Source organism: Triplophysa rosa, linkage group LG11, assembly GCF_024868665.1.
Source record: "Triplophysa rosa linkage group LG11, Trosa_1v2, whole genome shotgun sequence".
NCBI classification, from domain to species: Eukaryota; Metazoa; Chordata; class Actinopteri; order Cypriniformes; family Nemacheilidae; genus Triplophysa; species Triplophysa rosa.
The window spans coordinates 22,366,158-22,388,390 of NC_079900.1; the positions used below are offsets into that span (position 1 = coordinate 22,366,158).

Below are 22,233 nucleotides of genomic sequence, written 5' to 3' on the forward strand. Positions count from 1 at the left end.
ATGAATTCCTCCTGTCCATCCTCTGGCTATTCTGTGCCCAGACTGGATTTCCTGTGTCTGGAGAAAGTGCCCCGCCACCTACAGCTGTGAAACACTTTACTGTCATGATAAATATATTACACTATTTGAGCTCCTTTAATATTTCAGAAGATCTCTTATAGATGATGCGTGGTAAATACAGGTCTCTTATATGCACCATACTGTACTATAGGGTCATCGCTTTAATTCATGATCTGGATAACCATAAAGAACCTTACTGTAGTCCCTTCATCCTGATTTTATGTTCTCCCAAAACACTATTTGGCATCAAATGCCATCACAGAAATTGACCTAAATTCTATATTTTTTTGCAGATTGTTGCACAAATTTGGTAAAACATGCTACATGATTACGTGAAATTCTTTGAAATTATCATATATATTTTGAGAAAAATGATACATGATTTTCAGGTCTGTTTCAAGAAATTATAAGTAGTTTCGATAACTGACAAATGAATAAAAAGGAACATTGTACTGCAACTGTAGCTCACTTCTACACTGCTAGCTTACCAAAAGCAGATCAGAATCAGAATCAGAAGAGCTTTATTGCCAAGTGTGCTTGCACACACAAGGAATTTTCTTTGGTGTTGGAAGCTTCTAGTACAGACATTCAACACAATGACAATACAATATACTAAGATTTACAGTCTAAAAGATTCTAAATTGTGCATATATAAAATAAAGAGTATTTTACAGAAAATGGGGGATAATAACATGTAAGAGACATTGTACAGGGTAGTCTATAGTAGAATATACATATTAACAGATTGTATGTACACTTGTGCAAATGGCTAATTTAGTAAGTAGAGGTAGTGTTATATACATGTATACATAAGATGTAGATATAATAAGGCACTATAGTGCACACTATAGGAGTAGTGGAAGTGGAATATTGCTCTTAAGGAGCAGTTATCTGTTTAGGAGGGAGATTGCCTGGGGGAAGAAGCTGCTTCTGTGTCTGGAAGTCCTGGTGTTTGGTGCTCTAAAGCGCCGGCCAGAGGGCAGCAGATCAAAAAGTTTGTGTGCTGGGTGTGTGGAGTCAATGATGATTTTTCTTGCCCTGTTTTTCACTCTGGAATCGTACAGGTCCTGAAGTGTGGGCAGAGGAACACCAATAATTTTCTCAGCACTACGAACTGTAGTCTTCGTAGGTCTGATTTGGTGGCCGAGCCATACCAAACAGTAATTGAAGTGCACAGAACAGATTCGATGACCACTGAGTAGAACTGGGTCAGTAGCTCCTGTGGTAGGTTGAACTTCCTCAATTGACGGAGGAAGTATAACCTCTGCTGGGCCTTCTTTACAGTGGAGTCTATGTGGGACTCCCACTTCAGGTCCTGAGAGATGGTGGAGCCCAGGAACCTGAATGACTCCACAGTATCCACAGTGCTGTCCAGGATGGTGAGGGGAGGAAGTGATGGAGGGTTCCTTCTATAAGCAGTCTATAATTTATAATTTCAATGATATCAGGAAAACGAGATGCCTAGTGAGTTTTGAGGAGATATACAATAAAGTGTTATGCTTCCAGTTCATATTTCTAATTTATAGATTATAATCGTGGTGGCATTTTATGTATCGTTTCTATCTTTAAATGTTTGTTTATAGTTTAAGAAGTCTCTCTTCTGCTTTTCTTTAACCTGTTTTATGTAGGTGTGTGAATACATAATGAAATAGTTTGCAAGAGGCAGACTAAATTAATAAAACATTCTAAAGGCCTCTAATTGTGTCATGTTATGAATTTGTTTTGCTGTAGCGTTTAAAAAAATATCATTTGAATGTATGGATTGGATTGAATGTTAAAACCTGGTAGTGTTTTATGAGGTGTACTTTCTGTGAATGTAAAGAAAGGGGTATAATACTGTACATTCACCATGAGTTTAAAAAGAAAGATACATTACTTGACTTATAAGTGGACTTAATTCTTTAAAAGGAGACTGTATGCAAGAGCGACATCTTCATCCTCCTCCTCAGCTGGACACAAGTCACCCTCAGGTACATTTATGTAACCGAGATAATAAAATCGCTAAAGGATTCTCTGTACAGTAACTATGCAGCAATGTTTTCATTTAGCACGTTAATTTCTCACAACCCAATAATCTGTAACGTGTCTTTATTGGATGTTATAATGCAAGTTCGTTCCTTTTTAAGAAAATAATCTTAATAGTCCATAAAATAATACCTGACAAAAAATATAAAGCACACAATGAACGAGCCAAGTAAAGACAGAATTGCTACTGTACAGGAATAAAACTTTTAGTGATTTTCTTTATTATCTGAATTACATTCATTTACCTGAGGGTGAGGAGGACGATGATGATGAGGAAGACGCTTGGATCCACACCACGCATGACTTACCAACTTCAAATACCAATTACTAATATACTAACTAAATAAGAAAGTAGTTTTAAGTACAAACAATAAAGATAACAGCATGCAGATCTAGGGTTGGGAATTGAAAATTAGTTCCAATTTGGAATCGGAATCGAAAGGCTAGGAATCGGATACTTGAGATTAAAATTTGAATTCCTCTTATCAATTCCTGTGTGCATATTTTCAGAAAAGTACACGCGTTGCATGATCTGCTGATATCTCAATAAAAGCCCTTATGAAAATTATCGATATTTTTTACTATAGTAAGCATAGTTTAGCTATAGAATTTGCATTAAAGCACAGGAATCACAAATTAACCATAGTTGCATTATAGTAACTGCAGTTTAACCATGATGTAGTTCAACTATGATAATACAAATTGTAATAAATCAGAAAAGGTGTGTTTCTATGTGTAAATATACACAAAACGGTGCTCATAAATATATATTTGGCAAACAAGTCAATAAGCAGACTAAATGACCATACAGGTTGATATCTAAATGTTTTACTTCAACTGTGGAATCGAAACTGGGAATCGATAAGAATCGAAATCGATAAGCAGAATCAGAATTGGAATCGATAAAACTGAAACGATTCCCAACCCTATAGCAGATCGTTCTCTAAGATTCGTTGCACTTTACTGTCTTCAGTATCGACTTCCTTGTCAGGGAGCTATCAATCAAAAACTCACTAGCCAATCAGCGTAAAGCGGCCATAAGTCCTGCCTACACGTGAGATTTGTGCCAGAAACGCGAACGAAAATTTGAGAAGCGTAAACGAAAACTGGGAAAGCGCAAATGAAAAATCTAGCAGCGAATTCAAAACTATTATTTGCAAAAACGAAACTTAGAAAATTGTTAAGAAAAATAGCAGTTTATTTGAAAATCATGTCACATTCTTCCAATTGAGTTTGTTTTCATTATCAAAGTGTTTTTTTTCTTTCTCATTGTATATTTTTGTTCGTTTTTTAAAAGTTTGCCTTCGTTTTTAATGGCACAAAAGGAATCCCATAAAAGAGAGCCCTACGTGTAAGTGGCATGTTAAAAGCATCATGTCAGCGTGAGCTCTGGTATATATTGGGTGTCTAACTGTGGAAACCTCACTCAATAAATGACAAGTGTTGTGGTGGCCCAACGCAGAATTCGCAGAAACACACCCTTGGACTCCCTCCACGCTTCTTTACAAGCCTGTCCCATTCCTCACAGCAGCTGGGCTCCTCGTGTACCCAGGAGCGTGCAGTTACTTTATTTAGATTTCATTTGTAAACTCCCTGCAGACCAGTGGACCCAGCAGAGCCGGGCGGCAACCAGTTACACAGACCATTAAATCAAAACTCCATGTTTGTTAGCTTTGAGCTCCTCTACTGTATATGCGAGTATGTTCCTAAACGTTGACAAATTTATACATTATTCCAGGAGAACATATGAAAAATATTGAACTTGCACTCACTGGCGTGGCGTATAGATATTTTTAGCCAACAAGACGCTTTTTTCAAATGATTCATTAAACAAAGACCCTGTATTATTTATTGTTATCTATATCATGCCTTTCTCGAGAGGAATGGAAAAAATTAAAATGTATTTGTACCAAAGTATAGATAACAAAAAAGATGTTGAATCTTTAAACTCTCAGCTTTTTTTAAAGAGTTCCAACCAACTTCCTGTCTTAACAGTAAATACAAGAAAAAGTGAAAGAAAGCCATTTCATAAGGTCTTGTTACTAGATTGTCTGGACAATATTATAAATATTATGATGAGTGATGTCTTTCAAAAGTAATCAAAACAGTATAACACTTATAAACGTACACATATAAATATGACAAATCAATGCTTTGTTTAAGACCATCTGTAACACTGACGACACAATATAACACTGTTTCTCTGGCACGGAAAGTGATTACGTATCTCACTTTATGATTGACATCAGGTACAAAGTTCAATTTAACTTGAGAAGTTAGTGAAAAGTAACTTAGCAGAGAAAATGACACTAGTAAAATTCTAAAAATATGATCATGCCCAAAAAGACTAATGTACTTCACTAATACTATTTACACTAGCATTTGAATGTAAGAAATATATTAAAAAAAACATACAACGTTGTAAAATGTCAGTTTAACTCTCTCAGTGTGAGCTGTATGGATGCTGAAATAACCCAGTCTGGACCACAACTATTTCCCACTAAACCAGAACCACAAACACTGAAATAACAGATACTACATGAAAATAAAACACTGGTAAACAAATGCTTTCAAATGTCTGTTGAACCATTTCATATTAGAAAAAGACAGCGTTGAAGAATTACGTACTAAAAAAGTATCAACAAGCGATTCTTTTTGTTTTAGATGCTGGTACACATCTTGAAGTTCTGTTTAAAGGTGGCAGACGGAGAGATTGTCAACAGCAGCAACAAACAACAACACGCACAGTATAACAATAATTAATGGATCCATTCTGGATCACTTTTTCTTTGGTTTCAGCAAAAACATGTACATGCATATATTTGGCAGATGCTTTCATCCAAAGCGACTTGCATTGCATTCAAGGTATAGGTTATATCAGTTCACGTATTCCCTGGGAATTGAACCCATGACCCTATGGCGTTGCAAGCATCATGCTCCACTCCTTCCAGTACTTGAGAGATGAATGAATGCATGAATCTGTAAGGAAAGATCAGCCCAATGATAAAGTCCTGAGCTCAAAGGTGCAGATGAACGTCGAGACGAGTGTTTGTGTCTCAACATCTGGTGATGCAGGTCCTGGCACTGCTCCTGGATTCAGTTTTTGCCACCAGTAGACGAAGCAGATCGCCCGACGTCCGGATGAGTTCCCTTCCACTGAGAGGAAAAGACGACCACAATTTTAGAAACATGAACATCAGACTTCTGATGTTAAAATCATTAAACAAACATTGTGATTTCTGGGTGAAATATGACTAAACATTACTTGACATTCATCCTAATGTAATGTATATGTCTTGGGAGTTTACCTGCAAGTTTCTAAACATTGTATAATAATTTATCAGAAGGCATCTATATCTAGGCATTATATAACATATAAAACATTAAAATAAATATTAAACATTACATTAAAGGCGCAGTTTGTAAAATCCGCCGCTAGAGGGCGCACATTCAAAACATATGTTCAAAACAACAACGGCGTAGCTTGATGACGCTGTGAAGGAGCGTGGAATAATGGCAACCGTCGTCATCAACTGATGAAGATTTTGTTTTACAGCGGAAAGATGTCCTCTTAGGTACCAGTGTGACTTGTAAAGATAAACAATCACACATTTACTTTATTATTTTATTATTCTAATGGCCAAATTTCACATTCATAAATGTAAATATTTAGGAAAGAAACCATATTTTTTTTGTATTTGAAAATGAAGTAAAACATTATTGTGAATCCATAATGCCCTCAAAGAAACCAAAGGCAATAAGAATTGATATGTAATCGGATTTTTCTTGTTTCTATTGCTATGTGGACGTTATATTTAAAAAAAAACTGTCGTCATCAACTCCACCACTAACAATCAGACGTGAATGAGAAATTACGTTTATGGATGATGTAAAGTAATATATTTTTTAAATGTTGCGTTTGATGACGTGATTTCATTTCATTATAACGCTACAAACTAATACTTTCACATTTGTCACAACCTTCTGAGGTCGCGGACTTAAAAACGAGGACAAGCACGCAGCCTGAAAAGTCCAAGAAGCGAACTGAAACGAGACGGTCTAGCCTCGCGGAGGATTTCCTAATTGCGTCACCTGCTGCTCGTGTTGTATGGAAGGCCGTTTTATCAAAAATGTCTTTAGACGTAACGTGTACAGACGATATAACGCGTGGACGCGTTTTTGCGCCTAAAGACGTAATTTCGTCTACAGACGTATTGGTTTTAGCCAATGGAAAGTCACAAAACGGAAAGATTTGCATAAAATTGATTAAGCATATAGTCGTGACGTCATCATTAACCACGTAACCACGTGTCATTCATGAATTATACATATAAACGTGATGCTCCCTCATGCATGGCACTGCATATGGTCCTAGTAATGAATATGTCAGCGTATACGTGATTTTACGACAGGGGAGAAGAGGGCATTTCAAAATACAAGCGGTATAGACAGACCATCGAAAGCATGGCTTTGCGAAATTTTCTTTACAACTGCCGACGCGTTTTTCAAGAATGTGTGCATTTGTAAAATTACATGTATTATGCCGTCAACCCAATGGGCAACATGGGCTGCTGCCGAGAGTCCCGAACACTAAGGGATCCCGAGAGAGTTCTCATTTGCATTTTAACATTACACATATTTACATTAAACATAACACATATTTGTCCAGTATTATGCATATCCGAATCACTACGGACAGTACATGAAGATTAAAATCATGTTAAAAACACGAAAAATGTCAGAAAACCAGTAAACGAGGAAGCTGCGTTTTTTCTTTTTTGTATGAAGCATAAATGATGTTTCATTAACAAAGTTCGGGAGAAGCCGGAGCACATAATCATCTCGGCTGGTTCCCTATCAGCAATCCTATCAGCTCAGGCGAGAGTCCTCCACCTCCCCGTTTAAATACAGCTTTCCTGTAGCTCAGTGGTAAGAGCATTGCGTTAACAACGCAAGGTTGTGGGTTCGATCCCAGGGATTGCACATATGTATAGAATAAAGCAATGTAAGTCACGTTGGATAAAAGCGTCTGCCAAATGCATAAATGTAATAACGTTGATTATATTTTAATGCTTTAATAAACGCTGTCATAAGCTACATGCTTTGCGCTGTAAATACGCCGCTTGAGCATTCAGTGTCCAAGCACAATAAACGTGTGAACTATATAAGTAATTGTAAGTTACTGGAATAAACTTTTTTAATGCATGGCAACAGCAAGTGGCTTTGTGTGACCCTCCGACCCAAAGTTTGAGATCCTTTGATATGACCATACTGCCAGTTAGTGTAGCTGGTTGATACATTTGGGCATGAGATTGCGGGTTCTCACACTCATTTCAAAATTAAATAATATCGATGGTTGGATTTAGTTTGCAATTTGGTTTATTTTTATCCTATGAGTCCTAATAAAAGCAACTTCAACTATTTCTAAAGTGCTTATTTTATAAAGAAAGCCGCTACCTCACATAACGCAGTAAAGCAGTACTTGTATAGAGTGAATAATTGATTGTCGAACATCAATATTTATTCAGCACCACCACCATGGAAAGCACCTGGTAACGTGGGGCGTAAGAAAGTAACCTCTTATGGGTATAGTTGAGGAAGTAGGCTATACGCCTAGAAAAGGATTAACTTGAGTTAAGGTGTAACTTCAGAGTCTTCATAGCTAAGAGACAACATTATCGGGAAATGCAGCCCTGTTATATTTAACATTTTATTTTGGGATCACAGCACAGGATATTGGTAGTTGACGAATAAATTGGTTAGTTTTACATTATTTTATATTATTAATATTTATGTTTATCATATAAAATAACATAACAGGGATTTTATCATATAAAATAGCATAAGAGAGATTTGTCTTCGTTCTTGGGTTTTTTCCTACATTTTTGCTGTCACACCATAGGACAAATTTGCATATTAATCATTTAATGATTATTGATTTAATCATTAAATTAAGCGTATCATTGCCATTTTTTAATAAAATAAGTTTAACAGCCAACAGAAAAGAGTAGCAAAGATAAAATATCAGTAGGGTCTGCATTGCTGGATGTGACTCTTATTTTGACAACGGAGCCGCTAAGGTTTACGCGTCTACACGCAATTACGCGTCCACGCGTCTGACGTCTGTAGACGAAATTACGTCTTTAGGCGCAATAACGCGTCCACGCGTCTAACGTCTGTACACGTTACGTCTAAAGACATTTTTGATAAAACGGCCTTCCATAGTGTTGCGTGGCGACAGCAGCAGGACACAGCAGTGACGTTTCTGACTTTTTTTAAACAAATACGGAGCCAGAAAAATGACATTTTATTTTAGAGAATATGACACGTTTATGTAGATTAAAACAGCCCAACAGTATATTAAATTAACCAACCTTAGAAATTTAAAACACAATAATGCACCAATAATGTTAATGAACAACATCATATATAATATTAAAACACTGAAATGGACCGTTTTTGTGAATTACATAGTTTTATTTAACTAAAGTTTTGAAAGATTATTTAAATTTTTCAAGCCGTTACAGGCGCGCAATGAATCTCGGGATACCCAAGGCTGTGAAGGACACATTCGTTCTGTCCTTAAAAACCCACGGAAATAAGGTCGCATTTTGGGACTGCATTTGAAGCAACCTTTGAATCGGGACAGCCTTACCAGCCTTCAGTCGCGCTGCTGTGACGCAATCGGTCTTAAAATGCAGCCTTCAAAGCACGCAGCCCCCGAATTGGGACACAGCCTGTGTTATTAGGGAGACGCTAGGTCTGGAGAAAGCGTACGGCTTACACGAATCACGTGAGGCACCTCAGCCAATCATATAACAGCCTCTAGTCTGCTTTACTGCATTCCGCTGAAGGTTGCAGGCTTTCCATCTAGTAGGCTTGTTCGACTTGATGCGGCGCCGCAAGATCCGACACGTGGATGACATCAAAGTACCGCGAGAGCGATTCGAAAAACCATAAAAAGTTTGCTTTCGAATCGCTCTCGCGGTACTTTGATGTCATACGCCTGTCGGATCTTGCGGCACCACATCAAGTCGAACAAGCCTATAGTCTTAGGCGCAAATGACGCCATTGACGGGCGACTGCCAGACACGGCCCGTGTAACTGGTTAAAATGACAATTTTCTCACGATTTACAAATAGTTGGAAACATTGAGATATTGTAAGTACTCAACTGAACAAAATATGTAACGCTGGTCTAGTGGTTTTAGGATATTTTACTGCAGAAAAAGTTACAAACGGCACATTTAAAACAATTATAAAACATTACATTGTAAATATAAAAGGCAACAAAAACATTTAAAAGGCAAGTTTGGACCTTGGCACAAAAAGTGGTCACCTGTGATAGTCCATGCCCACCAGGGTGATGCCATTCACATCGAGGATCCGGTCGCCCACTCTCAGTCTCTGGTTAAGGGCAGCCGGTGAATCTGGCACTACTGACTTCACATAGATGCCACTCATTCTCAATGGAGTTTTCTGCTCAGAAAAGACACAACAAAAGAAAACAAAAAGATCAGGAATGAGTGGCCGATGATGCACATGCACAAGAAATGAAATGTAAATGTGTAACACAAGTGGAATTTAAGCATTTGTTTCACATCTCTCTGAGTCAGAACAGGGAGGTAGATGTTTAATGGTCTTCAAATGCTCAAGCACACAGTCATCGGGTTCTTATTACATGTTACTGTTAACATCAGCTCCACCTTTACAAAGACAATTCAGCAGTTCTGGGAAACGCAGGGGGTCTTCTTATGTTCAGCCGTTGGACACGTTGGCTTTATAAGTGTGGCCAATGCAAGCTCATTTATCTCCTACAGCGCAGCTTCTCGTAAAACATAACCCCCCACCCGTGTTTCTCATGGCGAGCATCTAGATCAGCAATTTTAAGTCATTTACAAGGCCAAACTCTCGGGACTCTTAAGATGGGAACAAAGAGGACCTCGGAGCCATCAAAGGATAGCAAACGGGGACATTATGCCGCTATACAATTTTTTTTGCTTTCAGCCAAAATCTGAAGAATTGCATGAACTGTATTCTTTAAGCAGACAACGAATAGCAGAGAAACCAAAGAAGACACAGAACAACACATGGCACAGAGAACACTCCAAGGTCATGTGCTGAAAACAATGGCCACTGCATGATTTCAGATCCTTACGCCAAGGACAAAACCTGGTGTCACGATCATGTCACTAAAAACAGCTTAATAGCTCACAGAGGTGACAAAACCTTGAAAGCCGATTTCAGATCAGTCCCTTATGAGGTTACGTTTCAGTTAGGACGACAGCAAGGCAGACCACTAGGTTTGAAACAGAGTAAGAGCCACCAACTATGTTTAGTCGTAACAGCTGACTGGCCTTTTTTGAGTTAATGTAATAAAAGTTCTGCATCAAGTTTTGGTACAGTGCACATATGGTTGTACAACAATGTGTCTCAATGTGTAATAATTTCCCAACATCGTAAAAAATTGTAAAATATATGCAACTTGATGTCATTTTAGTCAAAAGTAGATATCTCATAAGGCAGCATATTGTCTGAAAAAGTGCTCATGTCAAGAAGTATGGCAATGATGTCTAAAATGTTGCCTAGATGGGCAGCCTCGCCGGGTTTTGGAACAGAACGTAAAAATACTGCTTTTATAAGATTAGAAGACTTAAAAAGAGACTTATGAATGTACAGAACACACTGTGTTGTGCCAACTTAAAAAAAAAAAAAGGTTAACCGCACATAGAAATTGATGATCAAGCTGAACGCATTGCATGATGGGATATAGTGCTCAATACACTGTGGAAAATTGATTTGGGAAAATCCAACATTTCGCAGAGACTTAATACAGAAAGTTAAAAGACCAAACGCTGACGAATAAAACAAAGATAAAATTCTTACCATTCCATCCACCAGCGCCAACCCAAGACCATGAGGTCCTTTCATCAGCTCGACAGTGAACACTTCATCTCTCTCATCATCATCATCATCTTCCCCCGTTCTTTGATCTGTGCTCTCTATTGAGAAAACAAAACAAGAAAATAAAGACTAAATCTCAGATTCCACAAGATTGCCACACATTTCCTTTATTTGGATTATAGTTTCATATCACATTCTCTCATTAAGACCTTCTGCTCTGAGCTGATTGAAACACACAAGGCTTGAGAATAATTCTGTCAGTCACATTTGCCTCAACCAACCCCTATCCCCCACGTCCATATAGCAGCGTCCCGAACAATGACCGCTGCGATTAAGATTCCAGCCAGCAAGCCGACTGTAAATTCCCATGTTTCATCCACGGCTCTTTCTTCTCCTGACATCACCAGCACTCTTTAATTCTTCAACCAGATTATAGGATTTGTGTCACTTCCAAAAAAAGCATGACGCATTAGCGGCCAAAACTGGTGTGGTCGAAGTAAAGTCCCTTTGATTGAGAAAACCCAAACCAGTAAGAGCTCTTTAAGAAAGAGGTCACAAGAGTGGGAATAAGACCCATAAAGAATATTCCCCTGCACGTTTATATATTTGTCACTTTATTCTACTCCAGTTTACTACATTTGACTTGGGACAATATTTGAGTTTCATTCATTATAAAACTGACAATCCTGAGTGACTAACAGAAGAAAGGCTTTCACAAAAATGCATTGTCCAAAGTGACTTACATTGCGTTCAAGCCATTCATCTGACCAATATGTGTGTTTTCCTGGGAATCAAAGCCACAACTTGTGTGTTGCTGACGTAATGCTCAGCTGAGCAGTTTTCACAATCAGTTATAAGTGACCTCACGTGCCCATCACTCAGAGGCCGTTTACACGAGACCGTTTTCAACTAAAAACTTTTTATGCGTTTTGGCTGTTCATTTACACGACACCCGCGTTTTTGAGGACTGAAAACGCTAACTTTTGGGTCTCAAAGCGCACGTTTTTGCAAACGACGGCATTTTCGTTTCCGTGTAAATTCCGAAGGCGGCATTTTCCAAAAACGATGACGTCATACGCATGCGTATTAATTTACACGTTCAGTCTGTAGGCATGCGCGAGTATTCCCCAAACATTAATGGTGGCCTCCGTGGTGCATGTTTGTGCCCCGCGACATACTTATTATCATTTCTCCAGCAAAAAGTAGATTTACTGCACCACTTACGACCAGCGGAAACATTAGTATTTATGTGCGCAACAGCGCCATCCACTGGCCTGGCATGCATAATACATTGTTTTTATTCGTTTTCCGTTAGCCATGTAAATGCAGATCCTTTTGACAACGCTGTAGTGTGTATATGAAACTTTTCAAAAATGGGAAGAAGGAAAACGTGTTCTGTTTTTCATCGTGTAAACGTACTGTCAGTGTAATGTGATGTGGGGGAGAGGAGGCTTGATCTCCTGGTGTTTGGAGCTAATGGTTCTTCTCTCCTCACGCTCGCAGGTTCTTCCATCATTACAGCCAGAGCACACAAACCCATCCCTCGCGTCTACATCTCCACCCCCATATGCCTCCAAAAACAATAAACCCTGCCCTTTGAAGTCAGGGAACACCCCATAGAGTGAACGCAACGCAGACATTTCTCACAGCACTGCTCAGAAACTGTGACATCAAACACGTTGCTGCAAATCGATCACAACCATCAAGCAAAGCAGAATGACTGAAAGTGCTGAAAAAAACGTGGATACACGTTTGAGTCCCAATTTAACTATGTAGGTGCTGGGCAAGGACAGGTTTTTCATATCAAGACAGGGGTACCTTTCCTGGTTTGGCGTGCTGTCTGCTCCATCAAACTGGCTTCAAGTTCGGCCTGGTCAAGACTCTGAGGGGTGTTGGGAGGTGTGAGCAGGCAGGACGGGTCGAGGGCCAGGCTCTTGTGATAACCCAGGTCTGTGTTTCCAGGCAGACGGTTGTGAAGCTCCAGACACTTGAGTTTCTGGGTGAGGACGGCCTCACATGAACTCAGGTTGGCGTGAGAGGCCTGGAGCTGAGGAGGTGTCGTGGACACATGCTGTTGATCCTTTGGTTCTGAATCCTGGCTGATGATTGGTTGAGACTCTGTGTGTGGACTGTGGCAGTTGGGTGAGTGTGTGACAGACAGCATCTCTTCAGTCAGATCACTGCAGGAGTCCTAAATCGCATCAAATGACTTCAAGTTAACATCAGATTGAATCAATCATTTAAAAGGTTTTTGTTTGAAATCATTCACTTTTGTAGGTATTTGTGCGTATTTTTCACAATCTTATCAATTCCTCATTCATCAAAAATACTACCCTACATTTTCTCATTACATATCTTGTTTCACTAATATATTGGACATGTACCCAGAAGACAAATGTTATTGCTCAGAGGTTGCTCTTTCATTAGATCTGATAAGTATCAAATTAGTCTCAAATGTTGCTTGGGAGAAATAATAACAGAAACAAATTTAAACAATTGTTAATTAAGTATGAAAGTGTCAAATTAATGTTTGTAGAGGTAAAATCATCTGGATTCGGGTAAAAGTGATGAGAAATGTTTAGAGTTCATATTGAGATCTTCAATAATATTGACTTTTGATTGCAGACTTGACAAGTCTGAGCTCAGTTTGAGACTTCTCTTCTGAAACTCTAATGGAGACATTTGTGAGATCTCTTGACTCTTTTTCTCAGTAGAAGCACGAGTTTGATATTAAAGATATTAAAGAGAACTTCTCTATGATTTTTCTTTCGTGTGGCTATTGCAGCTTTTTTCATAATTTAAACTGTATAATGTCATTTATATCTTTTAGATTTGGCTTATTAAATGTTTAGACCAATTTGATGCTTTCAGCCTAGTTTACATTTGACCTTGTTCACTATGGACACAGAAATGCAAAAATAAAATAAATGTGGAAATAAATAAATGTGGGGAAAGCACAATAATATATACATTAAAATAAACATTTCCTTTTGAATTTATTTTTTCATTTTTTGTAAATTAATTAATTAATTATATATATTATTTTTTACATTTCCTTTTGAATTTATTTATTTATATATTTTTACATGTCTTTTTGAATTTATTTATTTGTATATTTTTACATTTCTTTGCACACTTATTTTTGTATTTTTAATGTTAGCAGGAATTCTTAATTTTGGCATTCCACAGTTTACATTCATGTTTCCTTAGACTTTCTTACAAAATAAGCACAAAAAATGCTTATAAATCCTTATTTCCACTAAAGCACCGGTTTGCTAAAATTAAAACGTTGAAAGCGTTTTTGTTTATTAAAATCAAATAAAATATTGGCCTAATAATTATTGGGGAAAAATTAAACTAACAAAAGTTTTGAAATAAGTTTAAAGCACTAAAATTATAATAATAAACAAAACTGAAACGAATTAATCTTATATAGCAACATAAAAAAGAAACAATAAAACGACAAAAAGCCTATAACAAAGTTGCTAAACACTTACAGTAACTAAAATGAACATAAAAATGGAAAATCTAAAAATAAAAGCTTATTTAAAATATGAATAAGAACGAAATCAAAACTATAATAACTATGTGGAGTTAAAAGCGTGAGGGAGGTTTCACCTGTGTGGGTTGAGGATCAGACTGTGTCTGGTTGTCTGATAGTGACCGGATGAAGTCCTGCAGATGCTGGAGAGGTGTAAACAGTCCTGGATCTGTGATGGGACTCCCCAGCTCCAGATGAAAGCTGCTGTTGGGCAGCATTAGTGGAGGATGACTGTCAAAGCTCTCCAAGATCTCAGCTAAGACACAAAAACATGCAAAAACGCCCGGGTCACATTCTGTTTAGGTTCGCTTTGTGAAATTATTTTTATGACATATCACTCGTCGCGTGTGAGTGTGCTCACAGGTTTGGAAGGCAGCTGTGGTATCCTCCGCAGATGGACTCCAGCATGCAGGACACACACGGCCCGTGTTGTATTCTCTCAACATATGATGCAGCTGGGCCGTATTCAGATGAACAAACTCAACTCTCAGAGACGACCACGATGTCTACAACGCATGAACAGATCTGTAAGGAATGAGTTTAACAACCCACACGTGGATGTTTGTGTACACAGTCACACGTCCCTGAACACACTGTATTGACACAGGCACATCCAACATACTGAGAGAACATATAAAACTGTGTCACTGCCATGTACTTTCTATTAAAGTCACAAACTCCAAGAGGACCACCTTCTTACTGAGTTTTAAACCATCTAAACAAGGTCTTTAGCAATAACATCTTTAGGCTAATGAAGTCAAAACACAGTCTCTCATGTGTATGGGGTGCATGTTTATTAGTTACTAATCTTATCCAGTGGAACGTGCCAAAGGTTTGTTTTTCCCAAGTGTCCTGTAGCTGGACCTGGTACAAGACGCTTGTTTTGCCTTTTTTCTTCCAGGATTTGAGTATCAAACAGGTTGTAAGCACCCAGTCTTATATACTGTATGTGCTATAGGTCATGTACAGTATGTCGTACATATGTTGTCTTTATTTACATATGTTGTTGCTCGTTTATATTTTAGGAGACTATAGTATTTTATTAATGTATCGACTGCACCTAAAATTTGATATAAACAAAACGATGGTTTCGGAGGATATTCAAAATCTTTTCTGCATCTTCTGAATGTTTGATAACAGATTTTATTTGCTTTCCATTTCATTGCTATCTACAAGATTGCATTTAAGATTTTTTTGTTGCTCTGGATGACTGGAAAAGCAGTCACAACTGCCGTCTTAAAATAGACAGATGTTAAAGCGGAAAAGTCCAACATCTGCAACAATGCAGAAATGGTTGTTTTACAAAACCACAAACTGTGACTTCATGCCTTGGGTGGAACCTTAACAAATAGTCTCCAAGCAACTGTGACATGCAACTACACTCTTAAAGGGGAACTCCGGCCAAAATGAAAATTCTGCCATTCATTACTCACCCTCAAGTAGTTTAACATCTGTAGGACCTCCATTTTTCCCCAAAACCCAAATTAAGGTAGTTTTGGAAGCTTTATGACTACTCCATTCTTCAAAGCGCTGAAAGTGCATAAAAACATCGTAAAATTGTCCACGCGACTCGGGTGGTTCAGTAAAAAAATATATAATGTGACGAGGATACTTTTTGTGCACAAACAAACAAAACTAACGACTATATTCAAAAACTTCCTGATTTGAGGGTTAGTTTCCAGCGCGTGTTCCCGAGAGCCACAGGACAGTGCATCCGGTGTCAGCATCGAACGACGCATGCGCGTTCTGACATAGAGCCTGTGTGGTCACGACAGGCAAAAACGGAGGTCCTAGGGATGTTAAACTACTTGAGGGTGAGTAATTAATGGCAGAATTTTCATTTTTGGCCGGAGTTCCCCTTTAAAAATAAGGGTGCTTAAAAGGTTGTTCACAGCGATGCCATATAAGACCCATTTTGGTTCCACAAAGAACCATTCAGTCAAAGGTTCTTCAAAGAACCATCTCTTTCTTACTTTTTATAATCTAAAGAACCTTTTTACGCCACAAAAAACCTTTTGTGAAACAGAAAGGGTCTTCAGAGGTTCTTTATGGAACCAAAGGGTTCTTCTATGGCATCAAAGGCACCTTTTTTTAAGAGTGTTTTGTTTGAAAATATAGAGGGAAGTTGACATAATTACATACTAGATGATGTTGAAAATCACATACACAATCTGATTTGCCTGGACAAGAAGTGCTACTGTATGTGAAGACAGAACAGATACACTGAGCCTGTCATACAAAGGTCACTAAAAGATGCGAAACACTGCAAAAGTTACAGCTGCTGAAAAATACATTTTAAACATCATTTAAAAAATATTTTTAGTTTTTCCTGCATTGACAATTTATAGGTGTGTATCATTTTTGTTTCATTCTGTGAACTACAAAAAAATGTTATCTCAAATTTTAAATATAAATCTTGTTTCTATTTGCATTTATTTGCAGAAATTGAAAACTTGAGAAACAGGTCAAAATAAAAAAGCAACGGAAAAGTTGCTCTGTATTTTTTCAGACCTTAAATACTGCAAAGAAAACAAGTTCATATTCACTTTTAAGCAATACAACGGTCATATTTCTACATGTATTTAGGAAAAGTTCAATTACAGCACAATTATGTTTTATGTGATAGCGTAGATTCTTCCAAATCAGTTCCGTTTAGGAAGGTATAGCTGTGTAGCCTACTATGTATTGGCACAGAGCCATAGTGTTTATGGTCGACTCTGAAATGCAGGACAAACAAACCGTGCGCTCATGTGAGAGCGACTCGTGTATGTTTCCTTGGAGCGTGTTAAAAGTCAACTTGGCTGACGTCTTAAGAAGGTGAGCTCATACAAGCCCCGCCCACCTCGTGCTGTAATCCGGCCCTCACGCCCGTGTGTGTGTGATACTCTAACAGGTTATAAGCCTAATAAAGGTCAATGTTTATTTACTGCAGAGACCAAGAGACACGACTACCGGCCCAACCTGAAGTCTCTGGGTAACGACAGTCACTTCACAAGACCTGTAACCCACCGGTACAGGAAGTGTTTGGGTGGCATGCTGTAAACTTTGTATTCTGTTATTGTACCTTTACTTTATGGTCTTGATAAGATGAGTGTTTACCGTTGGGCATAAGAAAATGTCTTTCAGTATCAATGACTTTAAGAGGAACTTAACAGGGTTAGGATGGGATTTACTGCTGTTTCCAGTGTCTTTACAGCCTCCGGTGCTCTGTCTACATCCGTGTACCTACATTTCAAGGTGAAATTTAATGGCTGAGCTGAATAATGACCACAAATTATGATTCATCGTGTGTGAATAAGGAGTCTAGCTGAATGGGGTTTTATTTTGGTGATGCACATGTAAATAGCATGACTCAAGAGCTAAATATGACCATCATTATGTCATAGTAAATGAACCTTAGACTTCAAGCAAAAGAAAACAGGTTTGCTCAGGGTTTTTAAAACATCACGTCATTTTAATGGAGCGGAGACTTAAAGCATTAAGCAATGGCATAACAAGGTTTAATAGACACGTTATTACACATTATTGACAGGTGTTGGTGATTATTTGGGACTACTGACATCACTTTTTTTATAGTACTAATTCGCAATGTGGTACTTTGTATGAACGTGTACGATCCCATTTATATGTGTCAGTACAATTTTTGTACAACACAGATTATACAAATTTATACCAGAAAGACGCTTCATAAATTAGGTATGAATTCATGTGAGATCAAGTTGAAAAGACAAGACATGGTGAAAATGTCATTCAATTAATTTAAATTTAATTCTATTTAATACATTGACTTTTAATTATTAAAAATTTGTGAAAAATGCCATCGCTGGATTCTATGAATAAATTAAGAGAGTTTTTCTGAATTTACTATTTATAGGTATGTGTTTAGGTAAAATTATCATTTTTGTTTCATTCTGTGAACTACTAACAATATTTCTCGCAAATTTCAAATACAAATATTGTTTCTATTTGCATTTATTTGCAGAAAATGAAAACTGGAGAAACAGGTGAAAATAACAGAAAAGATGCTCTGTATTTTTTCAGACCTCAAATACTGCAAAGAAAACAAGTTCATATTCACTTTTAAGCAATACAACACTGTACATGTATTTAGGAAAAGTTGTGATAACCTGGATTTTTATCACAGTTTTCATGTGTCTTGTCATGCAGTCTTTCACATTGTTGTTGGATGACTTTATGTCGCTCCTGAGGTTTGATTTTGTTGAAATTCAACAGACACTGGACTGGAATAACCACAGTACATCTAGAAATGCTGATTAACTGAAAATTTAAAACGGTCTCTTTTTCCTGCAGTTGCATAATGTAATTATAATAGTGTCTGACCTGTAGTAGTGTCTCTTTGGGAGTGGCTAGCAGGTTGACGGCTGAGGAAAGCTTCTGGAAGAAGCCTGCGGCCAGATTTCCAAGTCCAATGCTCTGAATCCAGTCCATCAGTAAATCCAGGTTAGCCCGAATCTGCACACCTCTAGACCACTGGTAAAATCCCCCTCCAGATCCTTCAAACACATTCGTGTCACCATTTATTACCACATTACGACATACTAGAATTATTATTTATATCATTATTATTATTTCTAACAATTATTTTTATTTAATAAAATCTGTGTGAACTATAACATAAGTATTGCATCGTCACACAACCCACAATTACAACACCGTAAAATTGATTTGTTGTTTCAACTTACAAAATTAAGTTACCTGGCTGCCTTAAACTTTTGAGTCAATTCAACTCAAAAATATTAGTTAACATAACAAGTTTGCATCAGATTCATCTAATAACTAACATTTTTTAAGTTGAATAAACTTAAGGCAGCCAGGTTACTTCATTTTTTAAGTTGAAACAACAAATCATTTTTACAGTGAAACAACAAATAGATACATTACAAATGTGCTTTTATTTAACAATAGGTCAAATTAAGCCTAAATTTGTCAAATAGCCTAAAAAATGTTCACCTCTCTCCATGAGCGCGTTGAAGAGCGAGGCGTTGGTGAAGAAGAACAGGTACGCCAGCAGCTGAGACGTGATCTCGCTGTGCACCTGGAAAGTGTTGAGCAGATGCAGAGCCGCCTTCAGAACATCCAGGACGTGACGGAGTCCCGCAGGCATGCGCAGCTGACCGCTCTCAGAGAAAGGATTACTGTCCAACAACTCGGGCAATACAGCGTACATACTCTAACAGAGAGGAAAAGATTTCTTTAAGATTGCATTCAACTTGATTGTCATTGCGCAATGAAACTCAGTTAGCATCCAACCAGTAGTGCATGATATACTGTATATAGTTGGATAGGTTTAACTTTAGACATAGAGTTGGATAACTATTTGTGCATTCAATGCATATAGGAGCAGTGCTGGGCGCAGAATGTGGCGTCTGAGCCAACAGGAAGTGCGGCACAGGCTGACTTCCCCTCAGCGGGGTGATATGTGGCTTGGCTCTGGAGAATGTCTCCTTCCTGATTAGCCATTGTTACCGTACCAGTGAGAGTCTTGCGTATCATTCAGATAAGACCAAACCAGCAGATTCTTCTCACAACCAAACTCACTTTTCCCATTGAGTAAAGCAATTCTCCCCCTCAGCACCAGATAAAGGCACTTTGTCCACAAAGAAGGAGCACGCAGATAATCCTGCCAGACGGAAAGTCGGACAAGACAGAGAACCCTGCGGGAGCCTGTTTTATCGCCGCTGAAAACAACAAAACGCTCAACCATAACCCTGAGAAAGATATCAAAAGAGGAACAAAACGCACCAGGGAGACACAAGAAAACAAGGAAAAGATGCTTATGGAAAAAGAAACATGCCAGAATAAACTTATTTCATCACCTACTCACCCCATGTCAATTCAAACCTGTATGACTTTCTTTCTTTTGCAGAACACAATAAAATATTTTGAAGAATAACCAACCAACATTGAACCCCATTGACTATCATTATAGGGACGCAAAACCACTGAGGCATTTCTCAAAATACCTTCTTTTGTGTTCCCCAGAAGAATGAGTGATATAGATCTTGAACAACATGAGGGTAAATAAATGATGACAACATTTTCATTTTGAGGTGAACTATGCCTTTAACTGACTAATGTAACAACATGATTGACTTAACAATTTAAGTGCCTTAAAACACACTTGACTAATAAAAAGACCATTAAATGACCATTTCATCATGACCAAAACACTCACACTGCTAGTGTATGAGGACACACCTGAGATTAGCATAATGCGTGCTTCAATCACACTCAGTATGTTTGTGGATGCTTGTGAAGTCATTCAGTAACTAACCAGAGACACAAGCTCCGCCCCATGACTCAGTGACTGACACATTCTTCCCCTTTTGTTTAAAGCAATGACATCACAGCACGCTGTATCCTACTATTCACACCAATGGCCGCACATTCCCCATCACATGGCAGTCCGTTTTAATATTACAAGTAACTGATTAACCGATTCATTACTTCTCACTTCCATCATTAACTGACATTCTCACGTTTTCATTTTATTTAGTAAGTAACTTTTGCGCTATATTTACTCAAACTAAAACTTGCTTTCACCGGCACGCCTCTGCTTTTCTGGAGACGAGCACAGTCTTTCCTGCAGAGGAAACAGTCTGGTCCAAATGTGCATCCCCATCAGCTCAACAGCAGGCAGGGGATGTGAAACTCTGCACTTCCTGTTCAATCCACTGTGAAACTCCTGATGGAACTGAACCGTGGAGGACGCGACCTCTCGATGTATCTGCAAAGTTAATCTGCAACCCACCCATTACATAGTCAGAGTTTTTTGTCACCAACAAGTCCACATTTCAACGAGACTCCATCAGCTGGATTTTCTGCACCACTGAACCAACGTGACCCCCAATGTCATAGAAAATACAATCCGTTGTTTCCAAAGCATCCCAAAGAGGCACATAAAACTTTAGAGGCACATCCTAAAACACGATGGGTTGTTTTAATCCACGGTTGGTTAAAATATGGAAACCTATGAACCTGGAAGATGTCATAGAGTGTGTAGTTCACCCAAAAATACAAACAAAGACTTTTGCTTTAAGAAACACACGTCCAGGCAAGTCCAGCAATAAAATCAATGTTGTCATTGACACCATTCCATGGGTAGGCTGTCGGTTCAAGCCTTGAGAAAATACGCGACTAATGTTTTTGTTTGGATTCTTCAGAGGAAGACAAGCTATCTTCGCCCACCAAGAGCAATGGGTAATCTTTAAGCCCCCCTGTCCCTTGTTATGACTGTACTGTGACCACAGAATGGTGTTTACACGGTTATGTCCTGTTTCACTCAATTTTAAGGCTATGAAGGAAACTGTTGGGAATTACTGCTTATAATTGGACTCAAAATTTGGTGAAATTTAACATATACCTTGACATTCACGCACTTGTACTGAAATGGCCAACACTGTCTTTTATTCAGAGGAACAACAATTTCAACCAAAAAGCCACATGAGATTTACTAACGCAATGAAAAATGAAAATAAAATGAAAAAGACCCAATCAACGTGCGGTGAATAAAACATTCACTGTATTGCCCAGTGCATAGAGTGACTACTTTATATACTTCACACTTACTTTGGTGAGATAGTAGACGCACTGCTGGAAGCTGAACATGATGACTTCCTCAAGAACCGTCATGGCTTCCTCGCTGGCGGTCCGTGTGGACTGAATCTCCGAATCCAACCATTC

The 22,233-nt window shown here is 38.2% G+C and overlaps 1 protein-coding gene across 1 annotated transcript in view; it reads right to left on the reverse strand.

The window, feature by feature from the left end:
- Positions 1–3,928: 3,928 nt before the first annotated feature.
- radil2a (Ras association and DIL domains 2a) overlaps positions 3,929–22,233 on the reverse strand; it is a 28,816-nt gene continuing 10,511 nt past the window's right edge. Inside the window, exons 8-16 of the mRNA XM_057346030.1 lie at positions 22,120–22,232; positions 19,501–19,720; positions 18,871–19,043; positions 14,891–15,035; positions 14,607–14,785; positions 12,807–13,179; positions 10,971–11,086; positions 9,424–9,563; positions 3,929–5,241 (exon numbers count right to left, since the gene is read on the reverse strand). Of these exons, the coding sequence (XP_057202013.1) occupies positions 5,142–5,241; positions 9,424–9,563; positions 10,971–11,086; positions 12,807–13,179; positions 14,607–14,785; positions 14,891–15,035; positions 18,871–19,043; positions 19,501–19,720; positions 22,120–22,232 (1,559 nt within the window). The 3' untranslated portion in view covers positions 3,929–5,141. The remainder of the gene's footprint in view (positions 5,242–9,423; positions 9,564–10,970; positions 11,087–12,806; positions 13,180–14,606; positions 14,786–14,890; positions 15,036–18,870; positions 19,044–19,500; positions 19,721–22,119; position 22,233) is intronic.